Genomic DNA, 18,507 nt, shown 5'->3' on the forward strand with positions numbered 1-18,507 from the left:
CCTGACGCAGGTTGGAACACATTTGGGATCTAAACTATGGGTAATTATTGCCTTTCACTTTAAATGTATATAGGGAGGAACTTTGGGTACACGGTATTACATTATATCTAGGTGGCGCTGCTGCGGTAAATTAATGAACTGCAATGGCAGTTCCTTACATAGTATTTTGAACTTCGGCATCGTCACCTGGTGTAGTTTGATTAATGGAGCATATGGTTTCTCCCCTTACTAATCCCTGATGTTCCTTCTTGGGTCATGTTTTAACACTTTGGGTGTGATTCACAAAATAATGTTTTAGACCCATGTAATTTAAAAATGGTTATGTTGTTTTGTTACCAAATAAAAAGGTTGGATTAATGTACTAATGTATTATTGGTGTTCTTTGGCTCAATGTTCTCCTGTAAAACAGCTTATTGATGAGTATTATACCTACATGGGTACAGTTTAAGTGTCTGGTGCCGTATAGAATGATACAAACATGTTTGAAATGGTCATGACACTAGGCTTGGAATATTACTCAATATCTTTGTATGAACATTTATTATTTTGCAGAAGACTGACAACAGACATATTGGAGTAGCAAGGCAATGCTTTATGTATAAACATGTTTTATGCTCTCTCAACTGTTTAAAGGCATGTGTGTGAGGATTTTTGAGACTGAGTTTAACCAAGAGAGCACAATTTTCCCTTCCTCACCTCAATTCCCTTTTCTCTGCTTATGCCTTAGTCTGCTTACCAGTCAGCTAACTACCAAGTAGTTCAGAAAAGTCTGTAATTATTCTACAATGTGAGGAGGTATATAAAAATTCATACAATGCAGCCTTCCTTTTTCAAGTTATCTAGCAAAGGAAAATTAACAATAAAACAGTCCAAAAGGCTGGGGTGAGGTCCATAAGCCAAAACAACCTATTCATCCTCTGTCAATTAGGCCATGAAAGTCTGTACAAGCTCAGCAATCTTCGTATATGAGCAAAGGCAGCCACAACCTCAGGGCCACATTACCTATTGACAGAGAAGGCAATGAAAGGGACAGCACAAAGGTCTAGGAGCTATTGTTTCTATATCAAGGGCAGCAATGGATGGGTCATCTGGACACTTGCCCATGGCCTCCTATATGTGTGTATGTATGTGGTCTGTGTATACATGTGTCTATATGGATATGACCTGTGTATACATATACCGTATATACTCGAGTATAAGCCGACCCCCCTAATTTTGCCACAAAAAACTGGGAAAACTTATTGACTCGAGTATAAGCCTAGGGTGGAAAATGCAGCAGGTACCGGTGAATTTCAAAATTAGAAATAGATACTCCATACCATTGATTATGGCCCCATAGATGCTCCACATAAAGCTGTGCCATATAGAATGCTCTGCACCGTTCATTATGGCCCCATAGATACTCCACATAAAGCTGTGCCATATATACAATGCTCTGCACCGTTGCCCCATAGATAGCTGTGCCATATATATAATGCTCTGCACCATTGCCCCATAGCTGTGCCATATAGTGCTCTGCACCGTTGCCCCATAGCTGTGCCATATAGTGCTCTGCACCATTGCCCCATAGCTCTGCCATATAGTGCTCTGCACTGTAGCCCCATAGCTCTGCCATATAGTGCTCTGCACTGTTGCCCCATAGATGCTCCACATAAATCTGTGCTGCTGCAATAAACAAAATAAAACACATACTCACCTGTCTTGCTTGCAGCTCCTCGGCGCCATCTTCCCGGCGTCTCTCCGCACTGACAGATCAGGCAGAGGGCGGCGCGCACACTATATGCGTCATCGCGCCCTCTGCCTGAACAGTCAGTGCAGAGAGACGCCGGGAAGATGACGCGACGCCCGGCGTGTGGAACGCGGACAGGTGACTATGCGATACTTACCTGCTCCCGGCGTCCCGCTCCTTCCCCCGGACAGCTGGTCTTCGGTGCCGCAGCCTCTTCCTCTGTCAGCGGTCACCGGCACCGCTTCATTAGAGAAATGAATATGCGGCTCCGCCCCTATGGGGGGTGGAGCAGTCTATTCATTTCTCTAATGAGCGGTCCCACGTGACCGCTCAGGGGAAGAGGCTGCGGCACCCGGAGACAGTGGGACGTGCAGGGGGAGCGCCAGGACCCCCGGAAGCAGGTAAGTATATGACCGTGCTCACCCGCCGACCCCACCACCGATCATGACTCGAGTATAAGCCGAGGGGGCACTTTCAGCCCAAAAATTTGGGCTGAAAATCTCGGCTTATACTCGAGTATATACGGTATGTATGTGCTTTGTGTATGCACGTGTCTGAGTATGTCTACGTATGCGCTCTGTGTGTACATGTATGTGTTTTGTGTATTTACACATGTGTAACATTAAGTATGTGTAATACACTATGGTTTTTTTTTTAATTCTGTGGAAGCATGGTTGAAAAGCAATGTCTGACTCATTTGTTCATTTTCATAGATTTTTTCATTTATTACTTTTGTCAGATTCAAGTTATTTCTGTGACAATTGTGGGTTTTTCTGTCATTAACCCTTTCATGACCCAGCCTATTTTGGCCTTAATGACCTTGCCGTTTTTTGCAATTCTGACCAGTGTCCCTTTATGAGGTAATAACTCAGGAACGCTTCAACGGATCCTAGCGATTCTGAGATTGTTTTTTCGTGACATATTGGGCTTCATGTTAGTGGTAAATTTAGATCGATAATTTTTGAGTTTATTTGTGAAAAAAACGGAAATGTGGCAAAAAATTTCGCAATTTTCACATTTTGAATTTTTATTCTGTTAAACCAGAGAGTTATGTGACACAAAATAGTTAATAAATAACGTTTCCCACATGTCTACTTTACATCAGCACAATTTTGGAAACAATTTTTTTTTTTGCTAGGAAGTTATAAGGGTTAAAATTTGACCAGTGATCTCATTTTTACAACAAAATTTACAAAACCATTTTTTTTAGGGACCACCTCACATTTGAAGTCATTTTGAGGGTTCTATATGGCTGAAAATACCCAAAAGTGACACCATTCTAAAAACTGCACCCCTCAAGGTGCTCAAAACCACATTCAAGAAGTTTATTAACCCTTCAGGTGTTTCACAGCAGCAGAAGCAACATGGAAGTAAAAAATGAACATTTAACTTTTTAGTCACAAAAATGATCTTTTAGCAACAATTTTTTTATTTTCCCAAGGGTAAAAGGAGAAACTGGACCAGGGACGTTGTTGTCCAATTTGTCCTGAGTACGCTGATACCTCATATGTGGGGGTAAACCACTGTTTGGGCGCACGGCAGGGCTCGGAAGGGAAGGAGCACCATTTGACTTTTTTAATGAAAAATTGGCTCCAATCTTTAGCGGACACCATGTCGCGTTTGGAGAGCCCCCGTGTGCCTAAACATTGGAGCTCCCCCACAAGTGACCACATTTTGGAAACTAGACCCCCCAAGGAACTTATCTAGAAGCATAGTGAGCACTTTAAACCCCCAGGTGCTTCACAAATTGATCCGTAAAAATGAAAAAGTACTTTTTTTTCACAAAAAAATTATTTTAGCCTCAATTTTTTCATTTTCACATGGGCAACAGGATAAAATGGATCCTAAATTTTGTTGGGCAATTTCTCCTGAGTACACCAATACCTCACATGTGGGGGTAAACCACTGTTTGGGCACATGGTAAGGCTCGGAAGGGAAGGAGCGCCATTTGACTTTTTGAATGGAAAATTATCTCCATCGTTAGCGGACACCATGTCGCGTTTGGAAAGCTCCTGTGTGCCTAAACATTGGAGCTCCTCCACAAGTGACCCCATTTTGGAAACTAGACCCCCCAAGGAACTCATCCAGAGGCATAGTGAGCACTTTAAACCCCCAGGTGCTTCACAAATTGATCCGCAAAAATGAAAAAGTACTTTTTTTTCACACAAAATTTCTTTTAGCCTCAATTCTTTCATTTTCACATGGGCAACAGGATAAAATGGATCCTAAAATTTGTTGGGCAATTTCTCCTGAGTATGCCGATACCTCATATGTGGGGGTAAACCACTGTTTGGGTGCACGGCAAGGCTCGGAAGGGGAGGCGTGCCATTTGACTTTTTGAATGGAAAATTAGCTCCAATCGTTAGCGGACACCATGTCGCGTTTGGAGAGCCCCTGTGTGCCTAAACATTGGAGCTCCCCTACAAGTGACCCCATTTTGGAAACTAGACCCCCCAAGAAACTTATCTAGATGCATAGTGAGCACTTATAACCCCCAGGTGCTTCACAGAAGTTTATAACGCAGAGCCGTGAAAAGAAAAAAATAATTTTTCTTTCCTCAAAAATGATTTTTAGCCCAGAATTTTTTATTTTCCCAAGGGTAATAGGAGAAATTGGACCCCAAATGTTTTTGTCCAGTTTGTTCTGAGTACGATGATACCCCATATGTGGGGGTAAACCACTGTTTGGGCGCACGGCAGGGCTCGGAAGGGAAGGCACGCCATTTGGCTTTTTGAATGGAAAATTAGCTCCAATCATTAGCGGACACCATGTCGCGTTTGGAGAGCCCCTGTGTGCCTAAACATTGGAGCTCCCGCACAAGTGACCCCATTTTGGAAACTAGACCTCCCAAGGAACTAATCTAGATGTGTGGTGAGCACTTTGAACCCCCAAGTGCTTCACAGAAGTTTATAACGCAGAGCCATGAAAATAAAAAATAATTTTTCTTTTCTCAAAAATGATTTTTTAGCCCACAATTTTTTATTTTCCCAAGGGTAACAGGAGAAATTGGACCCCAAAAGTTGTTGTCCAGTTTCTCCTGAGTACGCTGATACCCCATATGTGGGGGTAAACCACTGTTTTGGCACACGTCAGGGTTCGGAAGGGAAGTAGTGACGTTTTGAAATGCAGACTTTGATGGAATGCTCTGCGGGCGTCAGGTTGCGTTTGCAGAGCCCCTGATGTGCCTAAACAGTAGGAACTCCCCACAATTGACTCCATTTTGGAAACTAGACCCCCAAGGGAACTTATCTAGATGTGTAGTGAGCACTTTGAACCCCCAAGTGCTTCACAGAAGTTTACAACGCAGAGCCGTGAAAATAAAAAATCATTTTTCTTTCCTCAAAAAAGATGTTTTAGCAAGCAATTTTTTATTTTCACAAGGGTAACAGGAGAATTTGGACCCCAATATTTGTTGCCCAGTTTGTTGTGAGTACGCTGATACCCCATATGTGGGGGTAAACCACTGTTTGGGCACACGTCAGGGCTCGGAAGGGAAGTAGTGACATTTGAAATGCAGACTTTGATGGAATGGTCTGCGGGCGTCACATTGCATTTGCAGAGCCCCTGATGTACCTAAACAGTAGAAACACCCCACAAGTGACCCCATTTTGGAAACTAGACCCCCGAAGGAACTTATCTAGATGTGTGGTGAGCACTTTCAACCTCCAAGTGCTTCACAGAAGTTTATAACGCAGAGCCGTGAAAATAAAAAATAATTGTTCTTTCCTCAAAAATTATGTTTTAGCAAGTAATTTTTTATTTTTGCAAGGGTAACAGGAGAAATTAGACCCCAGCAGTTGTTGCCCAGTTTGTCCTGAGTACGCTGGTACCCCAAATGTGGGGGTAAACCACTGTTTGGGCGCACGTCGGGGCTTGGAAGGGCGGGAGCACCATTTGACTTTTTGAACGCAAGATTGGCTGGAATCAATGGTGGCGCCATGTTGCGTTTGGAGACCCCTGATGTGCCTAAACAGTGGAAACCCCTCAATTCTAACTTCAACACTAACCCCAACACACCCCTAATCCTAATCCCAACTGTAGCCATAACCCTAATCACAACCTTAACCCCAACACACCCCTAACCACAACCCTAACCGCAACACACCCGTAACCCTAATTCCAACCCTAATCCTAACCCTAATCCCAACCGTAACCCTAATCCCAACCCTAACCACAACTGTAACCCCAACACACCCCTAACCCTATCCGTAACCCTAACCACAAGCCTAATCTTAACCCTATTTCAAACCCTAGCCCTAATTCCAACCCTAACTCTAATTCCAACCCTAACCCTAAGGCTATGTGCCCACGTTGCGGATTCGTGTGAGATTTTTCCTCATGATTTTTGAAAAATCTGCAGGTAAAAGGCACTGCGTTTTACCTGCGGATTTACAGCAGATTTCCAGTGTTTTTTTGTGCAGATTTCACCTGCGGATTCCTATTGAGGAACAGGTGTAAAACGCTGCGGAATCCGCACAAAGAATTGACATGCTGCGGAAAATACAACGCAGCGTTTCTGCACGGAATTTTCCGCACCATGGGCACAGCGGATTTGGTTTTCCTTAGGTGTACATGGTACTGTAAACCTGATGGAAAACTGCTTCGAATTCGCAGCGGCCAATCCGCTGCGGATCCGCGGCCAATCCGCTGCCAATCCGCTGCGGATCCGCGGCCGATCCGCGGCGGATCCGCTGCCGATCCGCTGCCGATCCGCTGCAGATCCGCGGCCGATCCGCTGCGGATCCGCGGCCGATCCGCTCTGTGTGCACATGCCATAACCCTACCCCTAACCCTACCCGTAACCCTAACCCTACCCCTAACCCTACCCCTAGTTCTAACCCTAGTTCTAACCCTAACCCTAGTGGAAAAAGAAAAAAAAATATTTTCTTTATTTTATTATTGTCCCTACCTATGGGGGTGATAAAGGGGGGGGTTTATTTATTATTTTTTTATTTTGATCGCTGTGATAGAACCTACCACAGCGATCAAAATGTACCTCTAATGAATCTGCCGGCCGGCGGGCGCACTGAGCATGCGCCCGCCATTTTGGAAGATGGCGGCGCCCATGATGGAGGCGGACGGGGACCGGGAGCCTCGGTAAGTATAAGGGGGGGGAGATCGGGGCACGGGGGGGGCGTCGGAGCACGGGGGGGTGACATAGGAGCAGGGGGGGAGCGGGCAGGAGGACGGGGGAGCGGACAGCAGGACGGGGGAGCCGGCAGGCGGACGGAGGGGACCGGACCCTATAACGGAGCACTGGGGGGGCGATCGGTGGGGTGGGGGGGGGTCACATTAGTGTTTCCAGCCATGGCCGATGATATTGCAGCATCGGCCATGGCTGGATTGTAATATTTCACCAGTTTTTTAGGTGAAATATTACAAATCGCTCTGATTGGCAGTTTCACTTTCAACAGCCAATCAGAGCGATCGTAGCCACGGGGGGGTGAAGCCACCCCCCCTGGGCTGAAGTACCACTCCCCCTCTCCCTGCAGATCGGGTAAAATAGGAGTTAACCCCTTCACCCGATCTGCAGGGACGCGATCATTCCATGACGCCACATAGGCGTCATGGGTCGGATTGGCACGGGTTTTCATGACGCCTATGTGGCGTCATGGGTCGGGAAGGGGTTAAACGAGGGGTACCAACAGTTTTGACCACGTGTGTATGAAATGTGAATAGCAATACTGCTCTAGATAATAAGAAAAAATGTAGACGCTTAACACAATCTCACCCATTCATGCATGCCCAGCAGCCAACAAGGTGGTCTCACGCTGCTGGGAACCTGTGTGTCTAGTGTGAATGCTTCTTTTAGGCTGTCGTCTGAATTCCTGGGTAAATGTGGATACCGCTCTCAGAAGCCTGTATTTATGGGTAGGTAGGATCCTGCTGTAATTAAAACCACCACATGTTGAAGGGTGGAAAGATTTTTGTTTTTTTAACCCCTTAATCCCATATGACGTACTATCCCATCAAGGTGACCTGGGACTTAATTCCCAGTGACGGGATAGTACGTCATATGCGATCGGCCACGCTCTCGGGGGGAGCGCGGCCGGGTGTCAGCTGACTATCGCAGCTGACATCCGGCACTATGTGCCAGGAGCGGTCACAGACCGCCCCCGTCACATTAACCCGGCACACTGCGATCAAACATGATCGCAGTGTTCCGGCGGTACAGGGAAGCATCGCGCAGGGAGGGGGGCTCCCTGCGTGCTTCCCTGAGACGATCGGTACAAGGCGATGTGCTCACCTTGTACCGAGCGTCTCCTCCCTACAGGCCACGGATCCAAAATGGCCGCGGGGCTACTTCCGGGTCCTGCATGGAGGTGGCTTACCAAGTGCCTGCTCAGAGCAGGTGCTGGTAAGCCAGGAGCCCTGCATGTCAGATCGCTGATCTGACACAGTGCTCTGCAAAGTGTCAGATCAGCGATCTGTCACTATACAGTGATGTCCCCCCTGGGACAAAGTAAAAAAAACAAAAAATTTTAAATGTGTGTAAAAAATAAAAAAAAATAAAAAAAGGAAAATCCTAAATAAATTTTTAAAAAAAAATAAAATATTGTTCCCATAAATACATTTCTTTATCTAAAGAAAAAAAAAATAATAAAAGTACACATATTTATTATCGCCGCGTCCGTAACGACCCGACCTATAAAACTGTCCCACTAGTTATCCCCTTCAGTGAACACCGTAAAAAAAACCAAAAAAAAAACGAGGCAAAAAACAACGCTTTATTATCATACCGCCAAACAAAAAGTGGAATAACACGCTATCAAAAAGACGGATATAAATATCCATGGTACTGCTGAAAACATCATCTTGTCCCGCAAAAAACGAGCCGCCATACAGCATCATCAGCAAAAAAATAAAAAAGTTATAGTCCTCAGAATAAAGCGATGCCAAAATAATTATTTTTTCTATAAAATACTTTTTATCGTATAAAAGCGCCAAAACATAAAAAAATTACGAAAATGAGGCATCGCTGTAATCGTACCGACCCGAAGAATAAAACTGCTTTATCCATTTTACCAAACTTGAACGGTATAAACCCCCCCAAAAAAATTAATTCATGAATAGCTGGTTTTTGATCATTCTGCCTCACAAAAATCGGAATAAAAAGCGATCAAAAAATGTCACATGCCCAAAAATGGTACCAATAAAAACGTCAACTCGTCCGCAAAAAATAAGACCTCACATGACTCTGTGGAACAAAATATGGAAAAATTATAGGTCTCAAAATGTGGTAACGCAAAAAATATTTCTTGCAATAAAAAGTGTCTTTTAGTGTGACAGCTGCCGATCATAGAAATCCGCCAAAAAAACGGCTATAAAAGTAAATCAAACCCCCCTTCATCACCCCCTTAGTTAGGGAAAAATAATATTTTAAAAATGTATTTATTTCCATTTTCCCATTAGGGCTAGGGTTAGGGCTAGGGTTGGGGTTAGGGTTTGGGTTAGAGTTGGGGCTAGGGTTAGGGCTACAGTTAGGGTTGAGGCTAAAGTTAGGGTTAGGGCTGGGGCTAAAGATAGGGTTAGGGTTGGGGCTAAAGTTAGGGTTGGGGCTAAAGTTAGGGTTAGGATTACATTTACGGTTGGGATTAGGGTTAGGGGTGTGTCAGGGTTAGGGGTGTGGTTAGGGTTATGGTTGGGATTAGGGTTAGGGGTGTGTTTGGGATAGGGTTTCAGTTAGAATTGGGGGTTTCCTCTGTTTAGGCACATCAGGGCTCTCGAAACGCGACATGGCGTCCGATCTCAATTCCAGCTAATTCTGCGTTGAAAAAGTAAAACAGTGCTCCTTCCCTTCTGAGTTCTCCCGTGCATATGGGGTATCAGCATACTCAGGACAAATTGGACAACAATTGGGGTCTCATTTCTCTTGCTACCCTTGGGAAAATAAAAATTTTGGGGGCTAAAAAAACATTTTTGTGGAAAAAAAAAATAATTTTTATTTTCACGACTCTGCATTACAAACTGTAGTGAAACACTTAGGGGTTCAATGTTCACACAACACATCTAGATAAGTTCCTTGGGAGGTCTAGTTTCCAATATGGGGTCACTTGTTGGGGGTTTCTACTGTTTGGGTACATCAGGGCTCTGCAAATGCAACGTGACGCCTGCAGACCAATCCATCTAAGTCTGCATTCCAAATGGCGCTCCTTCCCTTCCGAGCTCTGCCATGCGCCCAAACGGTGGTTCCCCCCAACATATGGGGTATCAGTGTACTCAGGACATATTGGATAACTTTTGGAGTCAAATTTCTCCTTTTACCCTTGGGAAAATACAAAACTGGGGGCTAAAAAATAATTTTTGTGGAAAAAAAAATGATTTTTTATTTTCACGGCTCTGCGTTATAAACTGTAGTGAAACACTTGGGGGTTCAAAGCTGTCAAAACACATCAAGATAAGTTCCTTAGGGGGTCTACTTTCCAAAATGGTGTCACTTGTGGGGGGTTTCAATGTTTACGCACATCAGGGGCTCTCCAAATGCAACATGGCGTCCCATCTCAATTTTAGTCAAGTTTGCATTGAAAAGTCAAACGGCGCTCCTTCCCTTCCGAGCTCTGCCATGCACCCAAACAGTGGTTTACCCCCACATATGGGGTATCAGTGTACACAGAACAAATTGAACAACTTTTGGGGTCCATTTTCTCCTGTTACCCTTGGTAAAATAAAACAAATTGGAGGTCAAGTTAATTTTTTGTGAAAAAAGGTTAAATGTTTAAAAAAAAAAAGAACATTCCAAAAATTCCTGTAAAACACCTGAAGGGTTAATAAACTTCTTGATTGTGGTTTTGAGCACCTTGAGGGGTGCAGTTTTTAGAATGGTGTCACACTTGGTTATTTTCTGTCATATAGACCCCTCCAAATGACTTCAAATGTGATGTGGTCCCTAAAAAATATTGGTGTTGTAAAAATGAGAAATTGCTGGTCAACTTTTAACCCTTATAACTCCCTAACAAAAAAAATTGGGGTTCCAAAATTGTGCTGATGTAAAGTAGACATTTGGGAAATGTTACTTATTAATTATTTTGTGTGACATATCTGTGATTTAAGGGCATAAAAATTCAAAGTTGGAAAATTGCAAAATTTTCAAAATTTTAGCCACATTTCCATTTTTTTCACAAATAAACGCAAGTTATATCGAAGAAATTTTACCATTATCATGAAGTACAATATGTCACGAGAAAACAATGTCAATCACTGGGATCCGCTGAAGCATTCCAGAGTTATAACCTCCTAAAGGGAGTGGTCAGAATTGTAAAAATTGGCCCGGTCATTAACGTGCAAACCACCCTTGGGGCTTAAGGGGTTAATATTGTATATATGGAGGTAGCTGCTCCTAGTTTGCACCTGTTCACAATAGCTTGGAAGTGTCAGTCAGTGTTTTGTTATTTGTATGTCATCATTCTTCATCAAACTGTGTAAAGAGGCAAGTAAACAAGCGCCGAACAACTTGAACATTCTCTATCGCTCTTGTTTAACAGCTTGATCTCAACTCTTGTAAATGTAAACTAAACGTTTGTGTGAGGTGGTGTGTTATCATTTTGCGGTCCGACTTTTAACGTTTGCCCAGGGACCCCATTTTGTCTAATACCAGACCTGATCTAGACAAAAGTGCAATGCTCTTTAGTGTCTTCTATCGGCAGACCAATCATTAGTATACTCAATGACAATGTCAGTTTAATATTGCCCAAACTACAGGCAGAATGAAATCCATACAATCTTATTCATTACATAGAGCTATGTTTACACAGAGCTACGTTCTTCTCTCATACAATGCAAAGTATTGACAATTGTCTGGGTAATACAAGAGTTGACTAACCAGCTTCCAGGAGTTTGGCAGTTCTTACCATATAAAATAAATATATATTTAATACATACACATACTGTATATACATATATAAACAGACTAAAAATATATTACATACACATACAGCGGGTGAAATAAGTATCGAACATCATCAATTTTCTAAGTAACTATATTTTTAAAGGTGCAATTGACAGGAAATTCTCACAAAATGTCAGTAACAACCCATCCAAATCTACAGAGGCAAAGAAATAAAACCATAGATGTCCATAAAATATGTGTAATAATGAAAAATAAAGGAAAAAAGTATTGAACATGATAACGAAAATGTATTTAATACTTTGTACAAAAGCCTTTTTTGGTGATGACAGCTTCAAACCTCCTGTATGGAGAAACTAGTCGCATGCATTGCTCAGATGTGATTTTGGACCATTCTTCCACACAAACACTCTTCACATCCTATAGGTTCCCTGGGCTCCTTCTATGATTGCTGAACTTTCTAATGGATTCAGGTCAGGTGATGGCTGGGCCATTCTAGCAGCTTTATTTTCTTTCTTTCTCCGAAACTAATTGAGTTTCCTTAGATGTGTGTTCGAGATCATGGTCTTGCTGACTTGTCCACCCTCATTTTATCTTCATTATCCTGGTAGATGGCAGCAGACTTATATCAAGAATGTCTCTGCACATTTGTCCATTTACACTTCCTTCAATTACATGACGTTTGCCAATGTTGTATGCTGAAAAACAGCCTCACACCATGATCCTTCCTCCAAATCTAAGTGTTGGTATGGTGTTTTTGAGGCAATATAAAGTGCCTTTTGGCTTCCAAACATGTTATGTATCATGGTATCCAAAGAGTTCAATTTTGGTCTCATCTGACCAGACTATATTCTCTCATTATTTCAAAGGCTTGTCTAAATGTTAAAACTTTAAATGCACTTTAACATGCTTCTTGATCAGCAATAAAGCCTTGGGTAGAGAGTTTGCATACAGGCCATGGAGGTTGAGTGCATTACTTATAGTTTTCTTTGAAACAATTGTACCTTCTACTTGTTTGTCTTTCTGTAGCTTTCTAAAGGTGGTCCTTGCCTCTTGGACAACTCTTCTGATAATTATTTTCACTCATGTCTGAAATCTTGTAGAAACCACATGGTTGATGCCGGTTTATAGTGAAATTATGTTCATTCCACTTCCAGATTATGGTCCCAACAGTGCACACTGGAACATTCAGTCGTTTAGAAATTCTTCTGTAAAAAATGCAGTCAGTATGTTTTGCAACAATAAACTTACTCAGGTGTTAAGACAGCTCACTGGTTTTACGCAACATGAGAGGTTTCTTGTGTGGCACCTTGGTGTTGAGGTACATTTTAATAGGCCATCAATTGAACAAGCTGGTATTTTTCAATAAGTGTCAGGATTGAATTCTAATTACTGATAGATTTCAGCTGATGTCATGACTTTCCATGGCTTTTGCACCTCTTTTTGAATACTTTTTCAATGTGTGACTTCACATTACACAACTTAATTCATAGACATATATGGTTTGATTTATTTGCCTGTGTGGATTGAATGGGCGGATATCAACATCTCATGAGAATTTCATGTCAGTAGCACCTTTAGAAGTATATTTACTTACAAAATTGGTGATGTACTGAAGAAGTACAGTGATAAACATAACTATGTAATGGAGGAACGTGTATGAATTTCTTTCTGCCCGTAGTTCAAGCAGCATGAAACTTCCGATAGACTCCCTTTAAAACCACTGTTAAGTATAATTATTATTAAATATTATAGCGCCATTTATTCCATGCCACTTTACATGTGAGGAGGGGTATACATAATAAAAACAAGTACAATAATCTTGAACAATACAAGTCACAACTGGGTACAGGAGGAGAGAGGACCCTGCTCACAATTAAAGCTGATCTAACGCATGCCTGAGGACCCGACCCACTTTTACGTCTCAAATTATACATAGGATGTGAAAGTCATTTATAATCATGTAGAAATAATATAACTCATCTGCACATTTTAACAGTTCATCTCTACCTACCCAAGGTTCACAGAAAACAATGGTCAATAATGGGGTAGAAATGAATCATTTTACTGGTCTACCCTATGTCCGTGATAGTTCCTGCTTGTACAAGAAACCAATCTGACCAACACAATTTGGTGTGCTCTCTAACATGTAGTGTACAATGGCTCTAAATGAAAAATAAAAAACATAAAATAATAAATTTGGATCAAACCACAGACAATTAATGTTTAATACCACTGTTACATCACAAGCAAAGTCACAATTTCCAAATTGCCTCAGATCTACATGCTCCTAATCAAGTTACCAAGTTGTTCAGGCAGATACAGCACTAAATCTCGGTAATCCTCAGAGGAGTCTGGCGGCTCAAGACAAACATATTCATGGTAAAAGTAGCTAAAGCACCTGTTTAACGTGGGCGCTGAAAGATTCCTGAAACAAGACTATAGACTATATGTAAGTGAAACAATGGGAGGAACAAGGAATGCTGTCCAAATCTCAGTAATGGTGGTCTGACCACATGAACTGGAAATAGGCTCTCCCACATGAAAGGCTATTTTCCTGGATGATTGTGTAAAGGCTTTTTAGATTAAAGAAAATGGGAGCCAGATCAGTTATGCTGTTACCTCATTCTTCTTCATAATATATCTGTCACCACACAACATTTCTGGAATGTCTTCTATAGCTTCAATTATAATTTACAAGCCCTAAATGAAATATCAGGGTTGCAAACTGCATTATGTTACTATCCATTTACCTAAATGCTCCCAAACATGCTTTTATGGTAAAGCCAACTATGTTAAGGTAAGAGGATAGCAGGCACAGCATTGGGTGTGCCTCCGTTCATTCCACAGGCCGAGGGATGGAACGTATTGCCCCAGACACTGTGATACAAAATAGAAGGATCTTATTATGTCAGCACATGTAAAATGGAGAGGGGGAGGGGAAAACAAAAACTTTTCTGCCATGATGTGCAATCGCTTTCACATCAGTATCATCAGATATCACACTCTGCCAATCCATAGATTTCGGAGAGAAAGGTACAACATATTGATATGTTACATGTGAAAGGTCACCACTGAGACCACCTTGATCCAAAATTCAGTTTTTCAGTCTGTCTTGGACATACAGGGAGTAACTTACTGTATAGATTCAAAGTAATCCATACACTTTTTCTTCTTGTTATAGGCAGCCACACGGAATGGAACAATTTCCAGGGAGATCAGGCCAGGGGCCATGGTGAGAACTTTAGCTCCATGTGTAGGCTCATACAGATCCTTTCCGGTTGCTGGATGAGGCATTCCCGCGGGATCTCTACCGACAATGTAGAAATTAGCACCTGCCACCATACGAGCTCTGCAGTGCCACTGGACCTGTAGTTTCAGACAGTAAGTTCTGTTACATGTACAATTCAACTGCTAACATTAAATGAGAATTCATGATAGACCATCTATTACGGTAGTACAAATAGTAGAGACAACAGAGTTTCCATAATTTTTGATGCCTCTGTACCTTTCTTTGCTGTCATCAGATGACAACATCCTTGTTTTACATCCAGGGGCTGAAAACCTTAAACACATGAAATAGTTGTCCACAATGATTGATTCTTACCACTCCAGAAAAATGTGATAAGTCATAATTTTTTTTCCCCCTAGACCCATTAATCCGATGACCATGCTGGATATGACAGTTTAAAGGTAAAACGATGTGACAGCATGCCAGGGGTTCTTGAAAAAATATATTTCAATTTTATCCATCAGCAGATTACAAAATATACAATATATGAGGTCTTCAAAGTGCTGAGTCCCTGAATCTATAGCATTTTTTTTTTTTTAACTTAACAAAGGACCCTTCACTGGATTTTATTTTATCTATACTGAGTACCTCGTCCAACTGCCTCAACCCCACTAATTCTGCAACATGTGCCCTCTGGTCCAAAGTTGCCTTTATTCACTATATTACTACGTGGAATTGGATATAAACAGTTTACTGGTATGGTGCCCAATTGGTCTCCTTATATATTCCACTGTCAATTACTGTGTGGTCTGGCAAAGAATAGTTAAACTACTTAATCAATTGTTGCATAAAAACTTAAGCTATGTGCACACGTTGCGGATATACTGCGGTTCTGCAGCATTTTTTTCGGAGCAGAAACGCTGCAGATCCGCAAGTGATTTACAGTACAATGTAAATCAATGGAAAAAAAAATTGCTGTATAGCCCTATAATTAAGGACAAGTATTTATCCAAAACTTGTTGGTTAATGCAGTGATTTTCTTCTGCAACACATGGATTTTGTGCTCGGATTTTTTAAAATGCTGCTGAAATAAAATAGTGAAAAAGTTTTTATTGGTATTGGCTAGACTATTCATATTTTTTTCTGTTTAAGCTACTGAACAAGGATGCATTATCTTTATAGGGAATCAAACAGTCTAAGGCTATGTGCACACGACACCTGAGTTTTCTGCCAAGAGATGCAGAATCCTTAGTAATAGGTGTTCTGGTTTTCCAATCAAGTTTTCACCAATTAACTGGGCGTACTATATACCATAGAACTTCTCTCATAGGGGAGAAATGGCAAAGGCCACAGAGAAGTTCTGGGATATGCCCAGATGTTTGAGAACTTGCATCTTTGTAATTGGGGTGTAACTTTGAAATGAAACGGTACAGGAAGATTTATTAAAAACATTTTTTTCCCCAAATTAGTGGAACAACATCAATTGTTGTATCATGGATGTGATATTATGTATTACACAATGACATCAAATATGGATAAAAATTGTCATACAATTTGTAAGCCTCTGATCAAAAAACATTCCAATTTATTCTAAGAAACGCTGGGAAACAGTCACATAATTTTACCTTTGTGTGTGAAAACAATATGGATACATTGGCCCGGTGGACTTTACATCCAAATCTTTAATGCACTAAGGTAGTGTGATGCGGAAAATCAATTTTCGCTAATAAGCCAGGTTAATAGGCCAAAGTATGGACAATCCTGATCTTATTTATTTCCAGCTTTAGAATCATAGACTCATAGAATGTTAGAGTTGGAAGGGACCTCAAGGGTCATCAGGTCCAACTCCTTGCTCAATGCAGGATTCACTAAACCATCACAGAGTGAAGTCTGTCCAGCCTCTGTTTGAAGACTTCCACTGAAGGAGAACTCTCCACCTTTCGTGGCATTGTGACCCACTAATTGATCACCCTCACTGTCAAAGTGTTTTCTAATATCTAATTTGTATCTTTTCCCTTTCAGCTGCATCCCATTGCTTCTTGTGCTTCCATGTGCAAATGAGAATAAGTACGATCCCTCTACATTGTGACATCCCTTCAGATATGTAGACAGCTATTAAGTCTCCTCTTAGGCTATGTGCAGACGTTCAGGAATTCTAGCAGAAAATTCCTGAGATTTTCTGCAAGAATTCCGCAAGAATTCTGCATGCGTTTTATTCGCGTTTTTTTGCGCGTTTTTACCCCGTTTTTATCGCGTTTTTGGTGCGGTTTTTTTGCGGATTTTTCCGGACATTTCCCAATGCATTATATAGTGGGAAATCCGCAAAAAATCCGCAAAATTAATGAACATGCTGCGTTTCTTACCGCGATGCGTTTTTAACACGGAAAAAAACGCATCATGTGTACAAAAAGTGTGGAATTCATTAAAAATGAAGGGATGCATAATGTATGCAGATTTTTTTTGCGTATTTATAGCGTTTTTATAGGGAAAAAACGCAAAAAATCTGCAACGTGTGCACACAGCCTTAGCCTTCTTTTTTGCAAGCTAAACATTCCCAGATCCTTTAACTGTTCCTTGTAGGACATACTGTGCAGTCCGCTCACCATCCTGGTAGCTATTCTCTGAACTTGCTCCAGTTTTTCCATGTCTTTTTAAAATGTGGTGCCCAGAAATAGACACAGTATTCCAGATGAGGTCTGACCAAGGAGGAGTAGAGGGGGATAATTACTTCACTTGATCTAGACTCTACTTTTCTCTTAATACTTCCTAGAACTGTGTTTGCCTTTTTTTGCAGCTGCATCACACTGTTGACTCATGTGCAGTCTGTGATCTATTAGTATACCCAAGTCTTTTTCACAGGTACTGTTACTTAGTTCTATTCCTCCCATTTTATAGATGTAATTTTCATTTTTCTTGCCCAGATGTAGAATCTTGAATTTATGCCTGTTAATACCATTCTATTAGTCGCAGCCCATTGTTCAAGCTTATCTAGATCCTTTTGAATCCTCTCTCTGTCTTCTCTACTGTTAGCTATCCTTCCCAGCTTTGAATCGTCTGCAAATTTGATTAGTTTACCTTCAGTTTCCTTATCTAGATCATTTATAAAAATTTTGAACAACACTGGGGTCAGGACAGAGCCTTGTGGTACCCCATTTGAAACACTTTTCCAATTCGATGTGTAATCATTTGTTACCACTTTTTGAGTACGATCACTGAGCCAGTTATTATAGTCCACCCATTTTTTCAATAAGAAGAGTATGAGAATTTATCAAATGCTTTGCTGAAGGCAATATATACAATTTCTACTGCATTTCCTGATCCACCCAATCAGTGATTCCGTCATAGAAGGAAATTAAATTGGTCTGGCATGACTTGTTTGCTACAAACCCATGCTGGTTCTGGTTAATTACTGTATTTTTATCTAAGTACTTACATACATGCTGTTTAATCATTTGTTCAAAGATCTTTCCTGGTATAGAAGTAAGGCTCATTGGCCTGTAATTTCCTGGCTCCAGCTACTCATTTTTTGAAGATGGGGACAACATTTTCCCTTCTCCAATCTTCTGGGACTTCCATGATTTTTCAAACATTCTAGCTAGTGGTTCTGCAATTTCCCCTGGTCACTGTTTCAGTACCCCATTATGTAATTCATTCGGACCAGGAGATTTAAATTCATTTAAATTAGCTAAGTATTCCCTCACC

The 18,507-nt window shown here is 41.5% G+C and overlaps 1 protein-coding gene across 1 annotated transcript in view; it reads right to left on the minus strand.

The window, feature by feature from the left end:
- PAPSS1 (3'-phosphoadenosine 5'-phosphosulfate synthase 1) overlaps nt 1-18,507 on the minus strand; it is a 139,524-nt gene that overhangs the window by 2,626 nt on the left and 118,391 nt on the right. The window contains exon 11 of the mRNA XM_077278463.1: nt 14,713-14,942. Within this exon, the coding sequence (XP_077134578.1) occupies nt 14,713-14,942 (230 nt within the window). The remainder of the gene's footprint in view (nt 1-14,712; nt 14,943-18,507) is intronic.

Source organism: Ranitomeya variabilis, chromosome 1 (genome assembly GCF_051348905.1).
Source record: "Ranitomeya variabilis isolate aRanVar5 chromosome 1, aRanVar5.hap1, whole genome shotgun sequence".
NCBI classification, from domain to species: domain Eukaryota; kingdom Metazoa; phylum Chordata; class Amphibia; order Anura; family Dendrobatidae; genus Ranitomeya; species Ranitomeya variabilis.